This window comes from Rhizopus delemar, genomic scaffold, assembly GCF_000149305.1.
Source record: "Rhizopus delemar RA 99-880 supercont3.6 genomic scaffold, whole genome shotgun sequence".
Taxonomy (NCBI): domain Eukaryota; kingdom Fungi; phylum Mucoromycota; class Mucoromycetes; order Mucorales; family Rhizopodaceae; genus Rhizopus; species Rhizopus delemar.
The window spans coordinates 2,459,817-2,472,481 of record NW_027137832.1 but is presented as its reverse complement, the minus strand read 5'-3'; the positions used below and the strand labels follow the sequence as shown (position 1 = coordinate 2,472,481).

Here is a 12,665-nt window from a genome sequence, read left to right as displayed (position 1 = left end):
CGTGATCAATGAATTTGCTTCTTTTGGTCGAAAGAAATCTTCTAGTTTTGTCTTTGGTTCTGCTGCTCATACTGCACTTTATCCAAAGGATTCTAAGGAGTATTGCAACTTCCACAAGACTACCAAGCATAGCAACGATGAATGTCATGCTGTGAAGAAAGCTTCCTCTTGTTCAAGTTCTACCCGAGTTGATGTTTCTTCCAGTTCTGCTACCTGTCAGCAGAATTCAAGAAACCTACCTTCTGGTTTGGGAAGACCGTGCTGCTTTTGTGGTGCTGACAATTGGCATCCTAATTACCCATGTAAAGGAAAGGGTCATTCAACTGGTTCTTCGGTTCACGACTCTGCTTTTGCTGGCCTTCCCATATGTTTCGTGAAATGAGTCGAACCCCTTGTTTCTTCCTTGTCTTCCCGTTGCTTCCTCTGATAATGGTACTTCTATTTCTGCTGTTTCTTCTGCCACTCCTACTGCAGGTAGTAGTGATGTGTCTTTTGGTCGTAAGACTGATGCTGCTGGTCCCGCTGTTTCTGTTTCCGATTCGTCAGATGATATGGACATTGATGTTGCAAAAGTCCTCACTGTGATTGAAGCTGCTCAGGCATGTAAGTACATTATACATCACATCTTTTCCAAAGCGCCTTCAAACACTATTATGCTTTATGTTCTTATTATTATAGAGCACATCAAAACATGGGCCATGATTGATGCCGGTTCGTCTTTTCGTGTGCGTCTCCTTCGCTCTGTTCGGCACTTGGTTTAGTTCCAATACATAATCAAGGTTCGATCAAGTTAGGACATGATAGTTCAAGTAATATAAGCCGATTAGGTATAACAAATCTTACTGTTCATTATAACCAAATCCGTTTGTCATATGAGTTCGAAGTGTTTGATTTTAGCAGTGATGTTCCCATTTGTTTAGGACTTGGCATTTTACCTAAACTAAGAATAGGTTCAACAGGATTAACTACTTCCTGGTTAAGTTGTAATATTCTTAAAATACCTGATCCAGTTAACCCTGATGACTATAAGCCAAATGAAACTCCTGTTGGCACTAAACAGGAAAGACAACAATTGATGAGCACTATTCAACCTTTGTTAGATGCTAACACGAGTATCCCCATGTCTTTTCATTGTAATTTGCCTGGTGCTATCATTACTCTTGATACTGAGCCCAATGCCTTTGCTTATTGAGAGCATCGCAAAATTGCTATTGCTAATAGAAAGATTATGGAAGACCAAATTCAAACTTGATTGGATGACTGTGTCATTGATCCTGCTCCTTCCAAACTCGCTTCAATAACCCTATTTTTCTTGCTGGAAAAAAGGATGCAAACGGATTATACACTAAGAAAAGAGCAGTTATTGATCCACATCTGCTTAACCAACTTGTGAAGAATGTTGATAGAATGCCCTTACCTCCAATCAATGATCTTCATCAACGTATGGGTTCTGTTGCTGTATTTACCATTTTTGACATACGAACATGCTTCCATCGTTTTCTCATCCAGGGATCTACTAGATCCAAAACCGCATTTGCTCATCCATTTACCAGTAGGCAATATCAATTTCATTATCGTTCTTTTGGCTTGACAAGTACCGGTAACATTGTACAGCGTGTTCTTACAAATTTGTTCGCAGATCTTCCTTACACTGCACTCTATATTGATGATCTATGTGTCTTCAGCTCTGGTGACATGAATCAACATATTGAGTATGTCCGTGAAGTGTTGAAACGTCTTACTGCTGCAAACTTAATTATTAATGTTGAAAAGACACATTTTGCACAAAGTTGTGTAAACATTCTTGGATGGACTATTGGTAACAATGGTTCTCTAATCCCTGATCAACGTAAACTGACAAATATACATTCTTGGCCCACACCTAAAACTGGTAGACAAGTCATGAGTTTTCTTGGATTTGCAAACTATTTCCGTAATAGTTTACCTATGTTTTCTCGCTTGACTGCTCCACTTGACCGGTTACGATCTCTTAATTCTTTAAAAGGAATTTGGAATGAAACCCATGAATGCAGTTTTCGTAACATTAAGGATGCCTTGGTGAATGCCCCAGTTATTCACATTCCTAACCTTAAGTACCCATTCTACGTCGCAACAGATGCTAGTGCTTATGGTATCGGCGGTGTCGTTTATCAAGTCATCGACCAAGTCATTAAATATAACGCCTTTGCTGCAGATCTCTTTTTTTACCGAACGTCGTTATCATACAAACAAACGAGAGTTGTTAGCGATTGTATTCATATTTGAGAGATATAATAAATGAATATATAGCCGTCATTTTACCTTGATAACTGATCACAAAGCCTTGATTTATATCAAGGAGCAAGATGTTCCAAATGCTATCATACTTGTTTGGTGTGAAACAATTTTTGAATATTTATTTGATATTGCTCATTGTCCTGGCATTAAGAATATTATCCCAGACGCACTTGGTTGTTTATTCCCAGATGACAATAAACTAGAGAGGTAACAATGTCAACAATGTTGCCGTCTACAATATCCGTGATAAAAGAAAAAGAAAAAAAGAAACCAAATTTGAAAGTAAAATCCAAGTTATGAAACACAAACATATGCAGTCACTTCTGCAACACCATCATCATCATCATCATCAAAACCCTTATTGCATCGCACTTTGCAATATGAAGATTATATCACATCATCTCTTGAGGAAAGAAAAGATATAATATTAAAGGCACACTTATTAGGTCATTATGGAATTAAAGCCATAGAACAAACCAATCATAGTGATAAACTCCGTTAGACTAATTTACGTCAAGATATTCAGGATGTCATATCCAAGTGTCATGAGTGCAAAATGGTTAACATTGCCAAAACAGGCTATCATCCCCCTAGAAGTATCCTACCTGAGGGATCTCTAGATCATTGGGTTATGGACCTCGGCACTTTTAATATAACATCTACGAGCGGAAATAATTTCCTTCTTGTCATGGTTGGTTTATTTTCTCGCTTTACTATCTTGAAAGCCATTCCTGATAAACAAGCTCTTACTATAGCCCAACAGCTTGTTGATATCTTCTGTACTTTCGGCTGGCCTAAGATCATTGCTAGTGATAACGGAAAAGAGTTTACTGCTACCATCGTTACTGAACTTATTAATAACAGTAGTATCGATAAGAGAGTGCCTAACCCTTTTAATCCCCTTGGTAACTCATTCAATGAAGCATTTGTAGGAATTACTAAAAAGACTATTGTTAAACAGTTACAAGGAAGAAAAGAAGATTGGGATCTATATGTACCTGCAACCCAATATGCTATGAATCTGAAATATTCCAGACTTCATAAGAATAGACCATACACAATAATCTTCAATAAAGTACCAAGTGATATGAAAGATTATTCTCATATGAAACCTACTCTTAGAAGTGAAGCTGTAGATTCTAAATCAATAGAAAACAAATTTAAATATGCTACTGAAGTCGTTATCTCTTCTTTGGCTAAACGTATTAAGGAAACTCAGGATATAGATAATGCATATTTTATTTAAACAAGCAATTATACAACACAATGTGACTCCAGGTAATTATCAGTGTCTTGTTCATTGGAAAGGGTAGGATGATCCTACAGATTACACTTGGGAACCAACTTCTAGTTTTGATGATCGATCTTCAATTGCAACATATTGGGATTGTCATCAAGCAGGTAATAATGCTGCTGTCTCAAAGAAAGCAAACTTATCTAAACGTACCGTTCCTACTCGTGATCATCACAGTAGAAACAAGAGATCAAGGCGTTAAATTGTCCAAGTAGTTGACCGTTTTTTCCCTAGGATAATTTTTCCTAAAAAAGGTTTTTTTTTACTATCAGGTATTTATGACAGCTTACTACTACGATCTATCCTCAGTTATACTATGTCTATTTAACTACTGTATGGTCATTATCGCACTTATTTTGTATGGCCCTTACTCTTTCCTGAACCTTCACTTTTCCTTTTACCGTTTGCTTTAAATTAGAAGGAGAAATGTTGTATTTACATAAATAAGTGAACATTCATGAATAAACTTAGATATCGCGGAACTATAGTCAAATTAGCTCTCTACTAATAAGTGTTGGACTTCTGCAATAGCCATCTTTGTCCTATTGTTCTTATTGGTATCATAACTAGTATATCAGAGGCTGATTTCAGGAATGTCAGATCAATAGTTTATCCACTTCATTGTTCCTTGATTTGTCGAGAAGGCAGCGACTAACGTTTGTTCACTATCTTTTCTTTATCTTCCCATCCTTCCCATGTAATTATTTTTAACCGATCAATTGAAATAACAGCAACTATTGAGACGTTCAAAAAGCATAAATAGCTTCAACTACTTTTATTAATAAAGCTATATATATACAACTTTCAATTTCACAACTATTGCCTTTTTACTTTTTAGTTTTTGTCTCGGATTTTACATTTGGCAAAACAGAGTTATTATGTAGCTGTGTGCATTGTTGATGATATGTTTGTATTATTTTATACAACTCGCCCAGTTGATGCAACATACTTGGCGATTCAGTCTGCTTCACTAGTACATTAGTTTCATAACTCTATATAAATATACAACTTGTCGAAAAATAAATTCATTCCAAAGAATGAAACGTTAGAATCTATATAAAAGTTGGTAAGGATATTCAGGCATATACAGAAAGGAAGGGAATATTTTACTTGTGAAATAGAATAAGCTGTAACAAGCGACATAGTAAAGTTATACAAGTATATTCATGCTAATATGTCTGGTTACTGTTAAAAAGTTGACTTCATATGTATCTTGTTAAAAAAAGGACAGTTTCATCAAATGCATTCAATTCTTATTAGTATACTCAAGCTTTCGTCATGTAACATTTTTCATAGACTCGACCAACTGATAAATTTTGATTGCTCCAGCGCTAGACACATATCGCTTCTATTAAATTTTTCTGTAGTGTTCATACAATGATAGTCATACTTGTCGGGTATATTGATGATATGATATGATTGTCCCATACCAACAACAGTTGAAGTAAAGCTTGAAAGATTTGAATTAGAAAAGAAAATACATGGCAGTTTCATTACTGCTATAAGAGAACAATTTTGATGATTCAATAAATGGAATGGATAGATTAGGCAACCAGATATGCTTCACAAATTGATTTAATACCATGATTGGGCTAGTAATGAATCCCAAAAAAAAAAAAAAAAAAAAAAAAAAGAAACTGATGGTATTGCTTTTACTGCTGTAATCATAGATCTGTCACGTCTTGATGCTTTGGATGGATGATGACACTTGAATCTAGCAACATAGACACTGGTATCTTTACACATTCTAATTTTAGTGATTTCTCAACCCTGATTGCAGATAGCTGTATGTAAGATAATACAACTTTTGTTTTGAACATCATCTTCATATTGACTATCTTTATAAAAAGTCACAAAGAAAAGACAGCTGTTTATTGACAATAAATGCAAGCTTCCTTTTTTAACAGTAACCATTCTAAATATATCATAAAGGGTAGTTAGATTGTTGAATGTGTAATGGCTTAATGCCCTTATGCATTACCCCTTCAAGAACTCATGAGGACATAAAAAGATAAAGTTTTGTACTTTTATGCCTCATGGCTAGAAGCAAATGCGATTGTTATTACTTGTGATTTATCAGCCTTTTTTCAATCGATCTTTCCTCATTGCTAGCCTACAGATTAAAGGGTGATTTTTTCTTACTATACTTGCATTATTAAATTCACAGTATGCACCTTGTGTTTGCGATCATTTGAGAATATCTCTTACCTCCGTTGACTCCGAGACAGTAATCTATTCTTTCAGGACGCTTATCCTTTTTCTTTCAAGAACAAGGCAAGAAATAAAAGCTTCTCATAAGTCGAATTAGCAAGGCATAAGATCGAATGAGCTCGCTTGATAGAGTTCTTTGGTTTCAGACTTAAAGTCGATCGTATGAAATGAATAAGGAGAAATTACCATTTTATTTTGTTTATAATATTCTTTTACACCAAATAAATGAATACACTTTGACTACCATTCAGACATGGATTCATTTATCAATACGGATAATGCCTAGAGTCAAATACGATACGTTGACAATTGAAAGGATACTAAAAAAAGAGAAAAGACTCGCTCCTTACTGATTTCTAAACCCAGAAACTTTCTGTCCAAAACTGACGTGCAAATTTTTCCTCCCCCCTTTTTTTTCTTTTTAAATAAAAAAAAAAGATGGCAAGTGCTAAAATTGATCCCAACTCTGCAGTCTATGCAACCGATGAATATGGTAGACCTTTTATTATTGTTCGTGAAGGTCAACAGAAATCAAGATTACATGGTTTAGATGCTATTCGAGTAAGAGAGAAATAAAGACACGCGCTTCCATCTTTTTTTTTTTTTGACACACTTTCTTAGTCTCACATTTTGGCTGCAAAAGCTGTTACAAGCATCATTAAATCATCACTGGGACCAAGGGGTCTAGACAAAATCTTGATTTCTCCTGATGGTGATATCACAGTAACCAACGACGGTGCTACTATTTTGGATCAAATGTCTGTTGAACATCAAATTGCAAAATTATTAGTTCAACTTTCTAAAAGTCAAGATGATGAAATTGGAGATGGTACAACTGGTGTTGTTGGTAAAGAACAAAAGAAAAGAAAAAAAAAAGATGGGATGGGAACAGTTGGAGATTAATATCCTTTTTATAGTGTTGGCTGGATCTCTTTTAGAACAATGTGAACAACTTTTAGACCGTGGTATTCATCCCATTCGTATTGCAGATGGTTTCGAACGTGCTTGTAATGTAGCTGTTCAACACCTGGATAAAATCTCAGATACAATTGAATTCAGTAAAGAGCACTTGGATAATTTGAAAAAGACAGCAATGACTAGTTTGGGCAGTAAAATGTAAGTTTCTGAAAGGAAGAAAACAGAGCAGTAGCATACTCATATTTCTTTTTTTGTCAGTGTTTCCAAATGTCATGAACAATTTGCTGATATTGCAGTGAACGCAGTCTTGTCCGTTGCCGATTTAGAAAGAAAGGATGTTGATTTTGAATTGATCAAGGTAGACGGTAAATTGGGTGGATCATTAGAGGATACTCTCTTGGTACGTGGTGTGGTAGTTGACAAGGACATGTCTCACCCTCAGATGCCTCGTGAGGTTCATGATGCCAAGATTGCTATCTTGACTTGTGCCTTTGAACCCCCTAGACCCAAGACAAAGCACAAGCTTGATATCACCAGCGTTGAGGAATACGAAAAGCTCAAGAGCTACGAAAAAGAAAAGTTTGAGACGATGATCAAGCAAGTCAAGGACTCTGGCGCTAACTTGGTTATCTGTCAATGGGGTTTTGATGATGAAGCCAACCACTTGTTGTTACAAAACGAGTTGCCTGCTGTTCGTTGGGTAGGTGGACCTGAGATTGAGTTGATTGCTATCGCCACCAACGGCCGTATCGTCCCTCGCTTTGAAGATCTTTCATCTGAAAAGTTAGGTCAGGCCGGTGTTGTTCGTGAATTGGCATTTGGTACAACCAAGGATAGAATGTTGGTGATTGAGGAATGTGCAAATACCCGTGCTGTCACTGTCTTTGTTCGTGGTGGTAATAAGATGATTATCGATGAAGCCAAGCGTTCCCTTCACGATGCCATGTGTGCTGTTAGAAACTTGGTACGTGATAACCGTGTTGTCTATGGTGGTGGTGCTGCTGAAATCAGTTGTTCTTTGGCCATTTCCAAAGTGGCTGATGAGATCTCATCGATTGAACAATATGCTATGCGTGCTTTTGCTGATGCTCTGGATGCTACACCTTTGGCTCTTGCTGAAAACTCTGGTTTGCCACCTATTGAAACCTTGGCTGAAGTCAAGGCCGAACAAGCTACGACAAACAACCCTCAATTGGGTGTAGACTGTTTATATAGAGGATCCAACAACATGAAGGAACAACACGTTTATGATCCTCTTATCTCAAAACGTCAACAATTTTTGTTGGCCACTCAATTGGTCAAGATGATCTTGAAGATTGACGATGTTATCACAACCACTGAATCAATGTAAAATTGTATACTTATTTTTTCATCAGTTTACCCCATTTTTGTGCTTTAATAAAGAGAGAAAGAGAGCTATAAAAAATATGTATATCAAATGCTTTATTTCTTTTTTTATAATTTACAAATGATAAAAAGAGTCTATATATATGTGCGTATCAATGAGTAATATTTATGATTTAAGAAGAGAAGAGCTTCTTTTCAAAAGAGTGAAGACCGTGAACGCCACCTTCCATTTGAGCAGCAGCAGTTCTCTTTTCGAAACGGACTTGACCAGCATAAACACTGTTCTTCAAGTCAGTGACACTGCTACAACCAATGTCTTGCAAGGAGTGTTGAACACCAGTGATGAGATAAGTGATGAATTTACGAGCGGAACCCTTATCCAACACGTTACCAACAACACCCTGAGCGACCTTGACCGCATCACCTTCAGAGAAATAACGCTTGGTGGCCGCATTACCGTCCTTACCAGTAGCGGATTTTTGGCTCATGGCATCAATAGAACCCATACCACGGTAACGCTTGAGACGTTGGCCTTCGTGATAGAAGTATTCACCTGGAGTTTCCTCTGTACCGGCCAAGAGACCACCCATCATGACAGCACTGGCACCAAGGGCCAAAGCCTTGACAATATGGCCTACGTTTCCGACACCACCATCAGCAATGGTAGGAACACCAAACTTGCGAGCAAATTCAGAAACACGGTAAACAGCCGTGGCTTGAGGACGACCACAGGCCATGACTTCTTGAGTGATACAGATCGAACCCGAACCCATACCGATACGAAGACCATCAGCACCAGCCTCGATCAAGTTGGCAGCTTGTTCACGGGTGACGACGTTACCGGCAATGACATCCAATTTGGGGAAGGTTTGCTTGATCCAGCGAATCATGTCGATTTGATAAACAGAGTTACCTTGACTGGAATCCAAGACGACAACATCCAAACCGGCTTCGACTAAAAGAGCCAAACGCTCCTTGTCATCAGGACGTGTACCGATAGCAGCACCGACCAAGAGTTGCTTGGATTGAGCACTCTTGCTAGCATAAGGGTAGTTTTGGTTCTTGAGTAAATCAGAACGGGCCAAGAGAGCGACAAGAGCACCAGCGGCATCGACGATAGGGAGCTTACCCTTCTTGCTGGAACACAAGATTTCGTTGGCTTCCTTCAAGGTAATGCCTTCTTGACCAACAACGAGTTCGGTAGTCATGATTTCCTTCAATGGAGTGCTATCATCAGCATGGAATTGAATGTCACGAGCAGTGACGATACCAAGCAATTTGCTGTGGAGCTTACCATTTTCTATAAACAGTCAGTTTCTTTCCTTTCGTTTACATCCACCGTCACTTACCAGTGATTGGAACACCACAGAAACCAGATCTTTCCTTGATGTTCTTGACATCGGCCACGGTGTGTTCAGGAGACAAGACGACAGGATCAGTAATAAAACCGTTTTCAAATTTCTTGACGGTACGAACCATCTTGGCTTGTTCTTCAGCAGAACAGTTGTGATGAATGATACCAATACCACCAGACAAGGCCATGGAGATAGCCATCTCGGATTCAGTCACGGTATCCATAGGAGAAGACAAGAAGGGAGTTTTGAGAGAGATGTTTTTGGTAATCTTGGATTCCAAAGAAGCCTTTTCGGCAGCAAAGTTAATGAAACCGGGCAAGATCAAGAAATCGTTGTAGGTCAACCCACCACTGAGTTGTTCATCCATCAGACCTTCAACAGAAAGACCATCACGACGACCGTACTCTTTCAAGACATCATTGGCAGTAGAACAATCAAGAAATGAAGACATGTTTTTTTTTTAAAAAAAAAAAAGGGTTTATTAGATAGATAGAAGAGGAGAGGGATATGAATAATCCCCCCCTTCTAACAAAGATTGCAAAGTGAGCTTGGTATTTATAGTTTTCATCTTTAGCGTGACTTGCGAAAAAAAAATTTTGTGAAACTGATGTGACTCGTAGCCAAGTTGATGAATAAGGCATGAGAAGGATGACCAATGAAAAGTGGATGAAGATCTACAAATAAAGATGCAAAGTAAGCTGTGTTTGGGTTGATCTGTTTTGTGGGAAATGAGCAAATTGGATGATGACACTCCTTTTACTCTTTCTGAATCACTGTCAATGTACGCCATTTGTCTTGTTTTCTGTTGGATTGTGTCAATCACACGAGAAGCATTGATCCTTTCTTATCAACTCAGCTGTGTACTTTTCATTCGTCAGAAACAAGTCGTTCACAATAAGAATGGGCACTGACAGTCAAAAGGTAAAAATAAATGAAACTTGTAATGAATTTAATGTCAATAAATAATCGCTCCTATCATCTTTTGTATCTCCTCGTTTTAATAAACTATAATGACAGGTGATAATAATAACACACATGCACCACACACACACACAACTCTTTAAATTTTTGAGCATTTTTTTTGTTTTTTCTATTTTCTTTTTCAAAAAACAAAATGACTTCAAATAATAAAGTAAGCCAAGAAGAAAAGAAGGACGTTCTTTATGAAACATTGACTCAGTGTAAAAAAGGAAACATGGAAATCACCTGGTTGTTGTAAAATACCCAATGTTTTAGGTAACAGCGCTTATTTGAAACCAGACCCACCCGTTTCACTTGATCTTCGTCCAATCGACCCCTCAAAGCATATATCCAAGGTATAGAACAAGAAAAGATGAAAGATAACTAATGAAACAAGTAGAAGCCTTGGTGTTCAGCTAATCCATATGATGAAATACCCCCTTTAAAACCCTTATTAAAACATAAATTAGAAAATAAACCCCGTAAATTACGAAAAGAAGAATAGAAAGTAAAAATCTATCTATATCTGCTTTTTTTTTCTGTAAGGTAAAATCTTTTCCCCTTTCTTTGTATTACCTGTCAACCCAGAAAAATAAAAAAAAACAAGGAACTATTTTTTTCTTTTTTTTTTTTCCCCCTTCCTTTTTTTTATATCATTTCTTTATATTAAAAAAGAAACATGGGAAATCAAACGAGTAGAGTGTTATCACACAAGAAGAAATATGAATGTTCAAAGTCCTCGAGTAATACTAGTAATGCTGGTAGCAGACGCGGATCTATTACAGATTGTTTCATAAAGCAAAATCAAAATTTAGTCCCTGTGAAAAATGAAGAAGAAATAAAAGAAAAGGATCGTTATCAGAGGATGGTAATGAACCCTTCTGTTTGTATTCATCTTTTTATTTACAAGTGTTGTAGCATTATATGTTGAAATTAGTCAACAAACGTAATATATTAACCACCTTCAATCAATCACCATCCATCATAGTAAAAAGTGGGCTTGATGATGGCATCTGGACAATAGAAGTAGCAACAGAATATCCAGATGCAAAAATCATTGGGTTGGATTCGAAATTGCCTGATATTCAATTACCAAACCAAACTTATTATCGTACTGACATCGTACACACTTGGCCTATTCCTGCAAACACCGTCGATTTGTAATATGAGAAATAATCACAAGAAGAGAGAGAGAGAGGGAAAACTAATCTGTGCTTGATAGCGTCTATCAGAGGAACATGGGGACCAGGCTACAAAAAGAACATTGGCCTATTGTGCTAAGACAGATGTTTACAGTGTTGAAGAAGGGTGCGTGTATAGAATTAGTGGAACATGAGCTATTCAATCATCAACTGGGACCCGTTTCCACTGAAATACGGGAGCATTACAGAGATCAATGCAAACAACAGAACCTTGCTTTGGATCCACAGCAAATACCCATCTTATTAAACCAGATTGGATTTGAAGGAATCGAGTGTAAAGTGATTGATGTGCCACTTGGAGAATGGCCAGATGAGACAGGTAATCGGGTGCTCATGTAAACGTCTCATGCTCACTGTCTGTTAGAATTAAAACATTTTGGATTCATGAATTTAGATATACAAAAAGCACAATTTAAAAACAAAAAGAATGAATTCATGTCCAACTGGGGTTTGACATCAACCGCATACGATCAAATGATGAGTCAAGCCGTTGAAGAAATCGAAAGATACCGGTCGTTCACACGATTTAATTGTTGGATGGCTAAAAAGCCTCTTTTATAATAAATACCCTCTCTCTCTTCCTCACACGGAAGGAATTTCAACCTTTTCAGAAGCAAAGCTCGTCACGTTCTGTATCGTGCTTGCTTCAGAACCCACAGAGGCCAAAGACAGATGCATCCAGTCCGTCAGACCGTGCTTTATCCTGCCCGACAGTGTCCTTTGGGTGATCGCCAGGGTGGGCGGCTGAGTCAAAAATGAGGCATGAGTGGATGAAGGACGGATGGAGGAGGCGGACATGGGGTGAACGAGCAGGATGGGTAGGTTGGCCACGAGTATCTCGCTACATCTTTTTTGCACATTAACACATTGTCCTACTGCTTTTCTTGCTTACTTTTGAAAACGGATAAAGACTTGGACAAAGAACGAAATGTTCAGTTCCTTTTGTTGATCAATCGAAAACTCATTTGACTATTCATTCCATCTGTCAAAAACAGTGCCTCTTTTTTTTTTTTTTTTTTTCCTTACCGGTGGTTGAATGGTCATTGTCAGCTCATCTTGTGCTCTGGGCATCAAAGGCTGCCACCATGCTCGACTTGAATT

General features: G+C 37.6%; 7 protein-coding genes across 7 annotated transcripts; 5 read left to right on the top strand and 2 right to left on the bottom strand.

Moving 5' to 3' along the window:
* Nucleotides 1-191: 191 nt before the first annotated feature.
* Nucleotides 192-706, top strand: RO3G_08969 (uncharacterized protein; the record flags this gene model as incomplete). The annotated part of the gene is made up of 3 exons (XM_067663554.1): nucleotides 192-302; nucleotides 384-607; nucleotides 679-706. 3 exons carry the CDS (start codon nucleotides 192-194, stop codon nucleotides 704-706), a joined length of 363 nt encoding a protein of 120 aa, XP_067519655.1.
* Nucleotides 707-1,407: 701 nt separating this feature from the next.
* Nucleotides 1,408-2,265, top strand: RO3G_08968 (uncharacterized protein; the record flags this gene model as incomplete). Its single annotated transcript, XM_067663553.1, has 1 exon — nucleotides 1,408-2,265. The coding sequence occupies one exon, from the start codon at nucleotides 1,408-1,410 to the stop codon at nucleotides 2,263-2,265; it is 858 nt and encodes a 285-aa protein (XP_067519654.1).
* A 568-nt stretch (nucleotides 2,266-2,833) lies between these two features.
* RO3G_08967 (uncharacterized protein) lies at nucleotides 2,834-3,523 on the top strand (the record flags this gene model as incomplete). The annotated part of the gene is made up of 1 exon (XM_067663552.1): nucleotides 2,834-3,523. One exon carries the CDS (start codon nucleotides 2,834-2,836, stop codon nucleotides 3,521-3,523), a length of 690 nt encoding a protein of 229 aa, XP_067519653.1.
* Nucleotides 3,524-6,220: 2,697 nt separating this feature from the next.
* Nucleotides 6,221-8,051, top strand: RO3G_08966 (T-complex protein 1 subunit epsilon; the record flags this gene model as incomplete). The annotated part of the gene is made up of 4 exons (XM_067663551.1): nucleotides 6,221-6,343; nucleotides 6,404-6,629; nucleotides 6,700-6,898; nucleotides 6,959-8,051. The coding sequence occupies 4 exons, from the start codon at nucleotides 6,221-6,223 to the stop codon at nucleotides 8,049-8,051; spliced, it is 1,641 nt and encodes a 546-aa protein (XP_067519652.1).
* A 169-nt stretch (nucleotides 8,052-8,220) lies between these two features.
* Nucleotides 8,221-9,853, bottom strand: RO3G_08965 (inosine-5'-monophosphate dehydrogenase; the record flags this gene model as incomplete). Its single annotated transcript, XM_067663550.1, has 2 exons — nucleotides 8,221-9,347; nucleotides 9,397-9,853. 2 exons carry the CDS (start codon nucleotides 9,851-9,853, stop codon nucleotides 8,221-8,223), a joined length of 1,584 nt encoding a protein of 527 aa, XP_067519651.1.
* A 663-nt stretch (nucleotides 9,854-10,516) lies between these two features.
* On the top strand, nucleotides 10,517-12,125 carry RO3G_08964 (uncharacterized protein; the record flags this gene model as incomplete). The annotated part of the gene is made up of 7 exons (XM_067663549.1): nucleotides 10,517-10,534; nucleotides 10,593-10,718; nucleotides 10,833-10,870; nucleotides 11,038-11,230; nucleotides 11,281-11,522; nucleotides 11,585-11,883; nucleotides 11,959-12,125. 7 exons carry the CDS (start codon nucleotides 10,517-10,519, stop codon nucleotides 12,123-12,125), a joined length of 1,083 nt encoding a protein of 360 aa, XP_067519650.1.
* Nucleotides 12,126-12,146: 21 nt separating this feature from the next.
* Nucleotides 12,147-12,362, bottom strand: RO3G_08963 (uncharacterized protein; the record flags this gene model as incomplete). The annotated part of the gene is made up of 1 exon (XM_067663548.1): nucleotides 12,147-12,362. The coding sequence occupies one exon, from the start codon at nucleotides 12,360-12,362 to the stop codon at nucleotides 12,147-12,149; it is 216 nt and encodes a 71-aa protein (XP_067519649.1).
* Nucleotides 12,363-12,665: the final 303 nt, after the last annotated feature.